Consider the following 9413-nt stretch of genomic DNA (forward strand, 5'->3'; position numbering starts at 1 on the left):
GTTGGTGCACATTATTGCTTTTCCTATATAAGTTGATTTAATTTGCCCTGGTATAAAATTTCTTGCGTAAGTTTGGGCACACCATTTTCCCCTCAAGTGTCTGTGTACAAACCGTACAAACCCAAGTTGGGGCAAGTTCCTACTTGGGCAAGTAAAGCACCGGACTACTTGCCCTGTCGGTGCTTGCTTCACATTAGTAGTTTTAGCCATTGACATGACGATAGGTTGCCATAAATGATAATAACACTACATTTAAATTTGCTAAAGCAAAAGCCCAAAATATACGTAAAAAAATATGCATGAAAATACGAAATATGCAATAAATGCAAATAAACCCATTCTATAATATTAAATGCCTTTGATCCCAATGTCCTGCAAAGGCTTCAGGACATTGGGATCCAAGGCAAGGTTCTCAATTGGCTAAGAAGCTTCATTCATGATAGAAAGCAAATTGTTTAGGTTGAGGGATCCCTGAGTGATACACATGATGTCAAGTCAGGTGTTCCCCAGGGCTCCATCTTAGGGCCCCTCCTTTTTTATTATTTGTTGCCCCACTTCAAAAGCTTGAAATTACTGCCAGTCTTTCTCCTTATGCTGATGACAATAAGGTAATTTCTGCTAGGAATGGCCAAAATTCCAGCAGCCTGGCAAAGGACCAAGATAGAATATACTGTTGGGTTACTGAGAGTAAAATGGCCCTGAACGGAATGAAATTCCGCTCAATGACCTTCAGGTTCACTCCTTTGAATACTCCACTCTGTAGGTAAAGGAGATAAATGTATTGAGATCTATGAAAGATTTAGGTTTAGTCCACCAAAATGGTGGAAAGTTCGATGAGCATATCCATTTAAATGTGGGTAAAGTTTTTCAAATGTGTGGTTGGATGTATCCATGGACTTCTCGAGATATGGACTGCAAACGGAAGCAAAAATATCCCATCTCCTAAACCGCTCATCTTATTCCAAATAAGCACTTCCGACCACAAGGTCTTGCTGAATAAATGAATTCAGCCAAGTTTGAGCCCAAACCTATGCTTAGGGAACTCAGGAGACATGTTCAAAGTTATGTAGTAAAACACTACATAAAATGTGAATTTTCGGCCTGCTCTTGGTCAGCTACATAAGCTTTTGACAACATAACTTTAAAACGATTGACTTTGCATGTAAATGATATAAAATTGACCTACCGTTAATTAAAGAGATCTACGCTTCTTATTTTATTACTTTAATTCGAAAAGTGGTTCATAGTGGCTATGACCAAGAGCAGGCCAATTTGCCGGGCAGCTCGTTCGCAGTCCATATTTCTCGAAGTCCGTGATGTATCCCACGTTTAAGTCCAGGGATAGCATCACAATGCTAACTCTGTACAAGTGGATTGTTTAGCCACATCTTGAGAATGCTTCACCCATTTGGGCTCCAATGAGTTCACCAGGTTTGTAAAAGGTCAAACAAGTCCAAAGATGTTTCATTAGAAAAATCATAGCAATAAAAGAGCTCTTGCATTGGGAGAGACTGAAAAAGTTGGGACTGTACAGCGTTCAGAGAAGGTTTCAAAAGGCATCTGATACTATACGTCTTCAAAAGCATCCATGGGCTTTGTCCCAACCCAGGATTTAGGGTCAATTCTAGTGACCGTAGAGTCTGAATATGCGTTTTGAAAGCACCTTAAAGCCCTCGAAAATCCAGGCCAGTTCAAACAATGAAGTCATCTTCTCTTCTTTCTCTGGCTCCTTCATTGTCTGATTTGCTTCCCTCAAGCTAGTAAAAGCTTGTTGTGTAATGTCCCAAGTTTTACTTGTTACTAGCAGTTTTGAACTGGACATGTTTTGGGCCTTACACGTTTTCCTAAGTTTAGTTTAGTTTATTGAAAGGCCATTATTTTGTCAAAAGATATCTGGAATGGAATGGACGAGAGAGTTCATTGCAGTTTGTGCAGTGGCATTAGAGGGTTGGTTTTGAGGGGAATTCTTTTTTAGATCAAGTCTTAAAGCAAAGCCTTCACACAATAACTAAATCCAAAATTAGAAGAATAAGCTTTGTGAATTAAAGGAAAATATTTTAAACCCAAAAGTCTTGTTTGTAATTCCTTTCTACACCGTTCTCTATCGGATACATAGGAAAATGCCTGCAATTTTGTAATCTAGCATCATTCCTGGTACTAAATTTAGGCATGGAGTAATTTTAAGTTTGTCAGCCTACCGCAACCTTGGAGATTGGGTTGATCAGGAGCCGTCTTCAAACATTTCTCCAAATCATTTTTAAACAGGGCTTGAGTAACACGTTACTGAGTAACGGTGACAGTAGAGGATTTTAGCTCTCCCATTACCGTTTATTTCTTTTTTTTGTGACAAAAGAGGGAAAGATATATATCTGTTCATATGTTTCTTATCCGATTTTTTGAAAGTTCCTTCTCAAATGCCATGACTTGTTTGACAAGCCCTCTACATGCCACTGATGGGATCAAGTAAAAATTCACGTTGTCATTTGTTTCACGTCATTTTAACTAAACGTAAAAAACTTGCATGCACATCTTTCCAGTTTTAGGCCCCCTTTTTTCCGCAAAAGTAAAGGGTAACGGTAACGTGTTAACTTTAGGTAACGGTTCAAGCCCTGCTGTTGCTCCTAGATCCTATATACAAGCCGTGCCAGATGGCGTCATTGTAATGACTGAAATTTCACCATATATTGACCGACGGATTCGCCCTAGGAATCCGATACTTAGTGGAGGAAAAGACCCAAGTCCTCCCTTACTGTTTGATCCGTTTCAATCCGGAGTTTGCGGCTCGAACCATAAAGAACGATCTGAGTCACCACACGGTGACTCCCAAAGAGGATATGATGTCCAGGCACCGAGATGAGTCCATGGACGTGTCACAAAATGGCCATGGTGGCAAAAGACCCACCAGATCACAGACCAAATTGTCCCATCTCTTGCCTCAAGATGACCTCCCAATATTCGGAGCCAAGAGGTAAGGGATGAACCTTACGAAACTAAGATTTTTCGGGATCACCATTAATAGATAGTCCTAATGTAGCCAATCCTTTGCCTCATACATGGATACCGGAGCAATATCCAAGCACCAGAATGATGAAATGTTCTTAGGGAGTCAACCGAGCAAGAAGATGAAAATTCACCCCAATCTGGCACGATATATTAAGAAAGTGTCTTTGGACCGCGAAGATTACGACCGAGATTGTATGATTTGTACCTTTGCCCTTACCAAATGCGGAATCTATGATGAGAAAGGTACTTCTAATTGTAAAAAACAATCATTGGCCAATCTGGACATAGATGAGAGTACTTTGGTTTTTCAGGATCCCGCCATGAAGCAACATGGTTTAAGCTAATCCATTGTGGTCATGTATTCCATGCCACGTGCCTTGAAGAGATGGTACGCCATTATAAAGAGTTTCTGCAGTGTCCCTATTGCAAAATGGTTTATGGAACGAAAGTGGGAAATCAACCTCCGGGGACCATGAAAATTTTGATTCTTCCTCAAAGTCTGCCCGGATTTGCGGAGTGTGAAACCGTGGAAATCACGTACTCCATCAAACCCGGTGTTCAAGGGCCCCACCATCCCAATCCCGGGCTGTAAGATCAACTTAAGTGAATTGATCTTGATCGTTTCTGAGGTTAAGAGGTACGCGTGTTCTCCATTTACAGGCCTTACCATTGCCCAGGCTTTCCACGAGTGGCGTATCTGCCCAACAATAGTCAAGGAAATGTGGTTCTAAGATTGCTCCAAAAAGCCTTTGATCAAAAGCTGACCTTCACGGTTGGGCAATCGACTACGACAGGTACGCGCATTTGAAAGTTTATCTCCTGCTGTCACATTGTAAAAACCGACGTGAGAACTTCTGGAAGCAAACGCCCAATACTAAAACATAGTCCATGCATTGCCATCCTAAATGAACAAGCTAGCTCTAAACGTTTAGAGGGCTTGGATGAGTTATATTATCAAAAAGTTACATATTGATGGAAATCAATTGAAGAGCGAAAAACGTTGTTTACATAATATGACACTACTTGGCATTGGGATTTCATTCACTGACTCAGAAGACAATGACGAAACGAAAGAGAGAATACTGTACGGTGCCAGGAAAGCTATTGAGTGCCTACGGCAAAGTATTCAGAACACAATGGCCGCATTAACAAAGCCACCATGAATGAGAGGGGTTACTACACCCTAGAAACAGCCCCTGAAATTCTAAGGACCATACAGATCCATCGAGAGAAAGGATCCCAGGGGTCCTGAGCTTTACATAATTGTTTGCCCCATGTGGAATCTTGAGTGGTATCGAGGTCGCTCTCTGGATATGGGTGTCTCACTGTCATGGAAATATTTGTCTTGACAGCAGTTTCATGTCCTGTGTGTGATGACAAGTCTCAATTAGTATCATGTTTTGTGGACAACGGTTGTCGATCAGGTCTGGTCTTATTAAGAGCGTTTGTTTCAATTTGCATCTTGTTGGCAATTGAATTCATGTGGAAAATTCCAATCGACAACCAATCGACTACCAATCGTATGGGCCAGAAATTCGAAGTCAACGATTAACTAGAAAAGTCCCAACTTTTCTTGAATTGATTGCCTCTCTAACTTGGTTGAATTTATTTCCATTGTCCTCAGAATTTAAGCGTGGTCGAATGGTTTCTAGGCGTCGTTTAAGCTTTTCATGCTCAGGGGAATAGGTTGGAATTTCACTTCCGAAGGCCGTGGTTTTTATCTGATCGACTCCAGGAGTAACACTCATTGACCAGCAAAGCCTCGACAATACACTGAAGTGGAAATGAACCCAATCCTGTGCTAGGTCCACCAACTGCTTTTTGGCAAGCATTTCATCGTCCTTGGACAAATTAGTTTTATTTGTTATAATTTCTAGAAATATGCCCCTCCAGAGCGTTTCTCAGGTCTGTCATTTTCCAAAGTTCGTATCTTGCAGAAATATTTCTAGGAAAGCAATAACTCGTCGATCATGCTGACTCAAGCCGACGATTTATCTTTGAATGTCCCCAACGGAGATTTATCTCGACCAGATCTCTGATAGAGGGCTCTCCACAAGCACAAACACTAAAGTAGTGTTCATTCAGTATTTCTGCCCCAATTAGGCTTGTCCGGAATGCGCAGGTCGTGCATCTAACGCACATTTGGAAAGTCGGACACTTTTTTCTAACACGGATTTTCAATCTCGAAAACGACTCTTTCCAATTCATATATTTACCATTATCACCCACCACAACTTAAAGTCCATTTGGCAAATGATTCACAAGATTGAACCCCTCCCCCCCCCTTAAGAGAAAAAATATCAAAATATTACATCTCGTCAACCAGTTTTGCTATCATATGCAATTTGTGTCTATGCCTAAGCACAACCATTAGACCCACTATTTATAACTAAACGGTCACGTCGACGTCTATTTCGTCTCTTTCTAGGGAAGGACAACGTAGTGACTTGGAACGATATTCATCATAAGACTCAGAATTACGCGGGAGGCCAACATGGCTATCCAGATCCCAACTACTTGGACCAAACCATCCGTGAATTGGCCCAACATGGTATTGTTGACGAGTAATACGGGATTCACCCGACTCCACTGGAACCATTGAAGAGACAATCGAATACACCCAGACCATTCACTCGCACTGAGCTCCCTCTCGTTGTATGATTGATGGAATAGCCAATGAATGCTTCGTTCAACCACCATTTCTACATTCAAATTGTTCCTGTTGAATTTGAGCCTAACAATTAGATCTACAAAAGGAGAAACAATAAACGTATATCTTTCACCATTCACTCCCTTTGACTCATTCGCCCGAGGTTCTCGCGTTCGGCCGGGGATTGAACTTAGGAACGCGGACCTCTTTGAAACGAGAAGCACCACGTCTACGTATAAAAGGAGATGCTCGACGAACCACAGCTCATTGGTCCCCAATAGAACAAGGTTGGTACGAAGAAAGCAAAGGCCACCTCAGAAGTAGAAGAAGAGAAAAAGCATGAGCCGGAGAACTCAAGCAATCGGGAGCATCCAAGTGATAAGCAACGATAATACCAAAGAGTCATTCCATAATCAAGATGAAGATTGCAGCAAAGCCTTGAAGGAAGAAGAATTGACCAGTGTAAACGAGGGGCTCAGACTCATGGGTTCTTTTTGCTCGATGGGTCCTGGCTCTATGCCATGGAGCGATGGGAATGGATGCAACCTGGTCGTTGTGTTGGGTCTCGCTATGTTGATCCTATCTTGTCAGGTAAGGCGAGTTTTGTAAATGTATCTAAAGACATTCTAATCAATATTATTTTACGTGCTAACAAATGTTGAATGTAAAGTGTGAGGAATTTTGTTGAAGTCTAAATTTTGCTTTTCTTTATCAAGGTAATGAGATCGAATTCTGATCGTTTTAGGCTTTGCCTAAAATTTCAAATAAACCATTTAAGAAAGCCATTTGAAATGGATGTCCCTTGCCCAGAAACCATTTTTCTGGACAAAATACATGAAGCCAGACTTTAGTTCAAGATTGTATGTACATACTTGTTTTTAAACTACTCGTGGTTTACTGAGAAATCAACAAGAGTCCATCCATCAAAGGCTTCCTAAACTAAGGAAAAGTCTGAAAGCATGATCTGATTGTACCATGTTTGGCCATTTTTCAATGTGTTTAAAGCCGTGGGTATCGCAGATACAAAAGCAAAAAGGCATCTCGTTAGGAAAGATCAACGAATTTGATGGCTTGTGATCAAAGCGAATCTTTTTCGTATCAAAAGGGAAGAAAATTCTTTTGTAACTTTCAACACAAGAAGTCTGGTGTTCTAATTGCCAAAATTTTATTGCACCGAAGTGTTCCAAGCTAAATCTGTCGCACACAACGTACAAAAAAGATCTAGCTTCGCCAATGCAAGATCTCATTTCATTGCTTTTGTCTGCATCCTTGCTGATCGATTAATTCACCCACCAGGAAAAACGGCTACGAGGTGTGGTCATTCTGAGACCAAAATAAGTAATAACACGGCTAAAACGATACCAAATCAACCGACCTTAAAAAAAAGACCAGTAAGAACTTGTAGACCTTCGAGTTTTCAGATTTCGGGGGTGATTACTATGAGATTTCTGAGATAGGGAGGCCGTAGATAATGTCTTATGTACGGACAATATCAAAATCGTGAAAGGCACACTGATTTTTCAATTTTATGTGGTATATATTGTCCATACATTCATGCTCATATTCATTCACTTTTGTCTTAACCCAGAATTCCCTCTCTCCATTTAAATCAAGCTTAACTTCGCATTATTCTTTTTTATGGGGATGGATGTTGCAGAATATATATTGTCCCTAATAAGCCTTTACAAAGAAAATATTCTGTCGTCGTCAACTAAACTATTGCCGGTTCGGAAAAACAAAGAGGTCGCGAAAATTACTAGAAAAGCAGCCAAATCATTTGTCCCCATTGGAAAGAGCTGCATACTCTTGTGCATTGGGTTCTCAAGCTATCTAGTTGGACAAATTCCTTTTGTTGAAAAACATCCCGCCGAATAACTTTCATACAATTTCTTGAAAGTTCCATTGTGGACCCCAAGAAGCCATTGCCCTACAATAGACCATGAGGGATTGAAGGTAAAGGTAAAACTTCAAACGCCTCCAAGCATGCACTATCAGTTTGAACAATGAATACAAATTGCCAATTTTCGAGAACCCAAATTTGACGGTAGAATCAAAGGAGTAGAAATTCAAAAGAGCGCAACTAATTAAAAAAAGAGGTTAGAAATGAAAATCCGCTGCATTGACCACAGCATCCCCAGAGTTTCTCCCCCCACGAAAACTGGTCATTGCTTGACCAGTGTGACATGAAGAATACCCATTACCGAATCCAATCTCAAAGATGTGCTCAACGTGAACCAAATTGCTCTGAAGGTCGCACACAAAAGCCAAATCTTAATCACTTCTGCTTGTCGAAAAAATAAGGATTTACATCGGCTTTGGAGTCGAATGTAATGCGGCCAAATCGATGCGATCAACCTAACTTATTTCATTCCGAGACTTCTTGCTCCCTAATTGACGTTTTGACTTAAACTGCTGTTTCAATTTCCAAGGGGAAATGTCCACAACGGATGTCGCTGTCTTTTGGTAGTCTTGTAAAAGTAGGACAATATCTATTCTGAATTCTGTAGATCACTTTGACTTTCATTTATACAACATCACCTCCACAATGAAGCTTCGGGATGTTTGCCTTCATCCTCATTTTTTGCCACCAACCCTTACAATATCTTCCACGGTCGTGAATGTTACGTATCCGTAAGATTCTATACATGACTAGTAAAACTATGCTTTCCTTGTCGTGTTGGTCCCATTTCATTCTCAACTGGTCTGAATCCATGCTCGGACTCATTGTCAAATGGCCATTCTCACCTGGTTCTTGTTTGAACTCAGCGTTCATGTCACGAACTTTTGACGTTAAAGGCATTCAAATATTTAGTATGAAATGACTACGGAAAGCATTTGCATATGAATTTTTACTTACTCGTTTGGGTGCCTTGTGTGGTCGGGGTCAGCCAGAAGAATAATGCTTGGGAACAGTGGTCTATGGGTGCTTTGTCTCTCATTAATGGTGGGACATTCATGACCGTTATGGAGTGCGGGGAATTTTAATGGTCTTTCGCCTTCCTTATATGCCTGAGTTCCTCATCAGACTCATTTCCTTGCTTTCATTGATCCCTACGCTTGAATCCCTCACTTCCAAGCATGTTCAGTCGTTCTTTATTCTCGGACTCATTGTTCAATTAAGGCACCACATCTTTTTAGGTGTAAAACTTACTCTGAGTGACGATTAATCAATATCCTTGGATTGACCTGAAATCAGAAAGTGTCTTAACGGCACGTATATTTTCTGTTATATGATCAAAGTCTAATTAGTTTGGGCATTCGTTGTCTTGCCGAAAGCGATCTTTGTATGTAGAACGATGTCAATAATGATGTTCGATTTCTAACGAGGTTTGCTTTAATCTTTTGAACTAGTTTCTATTTTTATATTCATACCGCCTTGGGATGCCTGACCTTGTGATAGATCCATTTTCAAATCTGCGAAGATTCTTTAATAAATGGAGTACTTTTTGAAAACTGCATTAAGGAGATGGTGAAGTTGCTGTGAAAAGAATATATTATGTGTACAAGATCAAACAAAGTATCACTCGGAATTTTCTGGAATGTTGCGAAAGATTTTTTGCCACAGTTTTATCCTCGTTCGAAAACAGCAGCCCAATATTCTCGGTTATTTGTTGTGTTTAAAATGGTCAGATCAAGTCAACCATAATTATTAAAAGTCCTTTTGTTGTTGAGATATGGAGAAGGGAGAAAGTCTATGTGAGAATCACGTTCATTTTATATGTTATGCTTTTTTTTAAACGTTCAAATATGATGTCCTTTA

At 40.3% G+C, this 9413-nt stretch overlaps 2 protein-coding genes across 3 annotated transcripts in view; both read left to right on the top strand.

The window, feature by feature from the left end:
- LOC131881147 (uncharacterized) overlaps positions 1-5792 on the top strand; it is a 13883-nt gene extending 8091 nt beyond the window's left edge. The window contains exons 3-7 of the mRNA XM_059227923.1: positions 2707-2968; positions 3035-3246; positions 3315-3591; positions 3664-3797; positions 5432-5792. Of these exons, the coding sequence (XP_059083906.1) occupies positions 2707-2968; positions 3035-3246; positions 3315-3591; positions 3664-3797; positions 5432-5571 (1025 nt within the window). The 3' untranslated portion in view covers positions 5572-5792. The remainder of the gene's footprint in view (positions 1-2706; positions 2969-3034; positions 3247-3314; positions 3592-3663; positions 3798-5431) is intronic.
- A 48-nt stretch (positions 5793-5840) lies between these two features.
- LOC131881152 (uncharacterized) overlaps positions 5841-9413 on the top strand; it is a 13680-nt gene continuing 10107 nt past the window's right edge. For both annotated transcript variants that reach the window (XM_059227931.1, XM_059227929.1), the window contains exon 1: positions 5841-6244. In XM_059227931.1, the coding sequence (XP_059083914.1) occupies positions 5993-6244 (252 nt within the window). In that variant the 5' untranslated portion in view covers positions 5841-5992. The remainder of the gene's footprint in view (positions 6245-9413) is intronic.

The sequence above is a fragment of the Tigriopus californicus genome, chromosome 5 (assembly GCF_007210705.1).
Source record: "Tigriopus californicus strain San Diego chromosome 5, Tcal_SD_v2.1, whole genome shotgun sequence".
NCBI classification, from domain to species: domain Eukaryota; kingdom Metazoa; phylum Arthropoda; class Copepoda; order Harpacticoida; family Harpacticidae; genus Tigriopus; species Tigriopus californicus.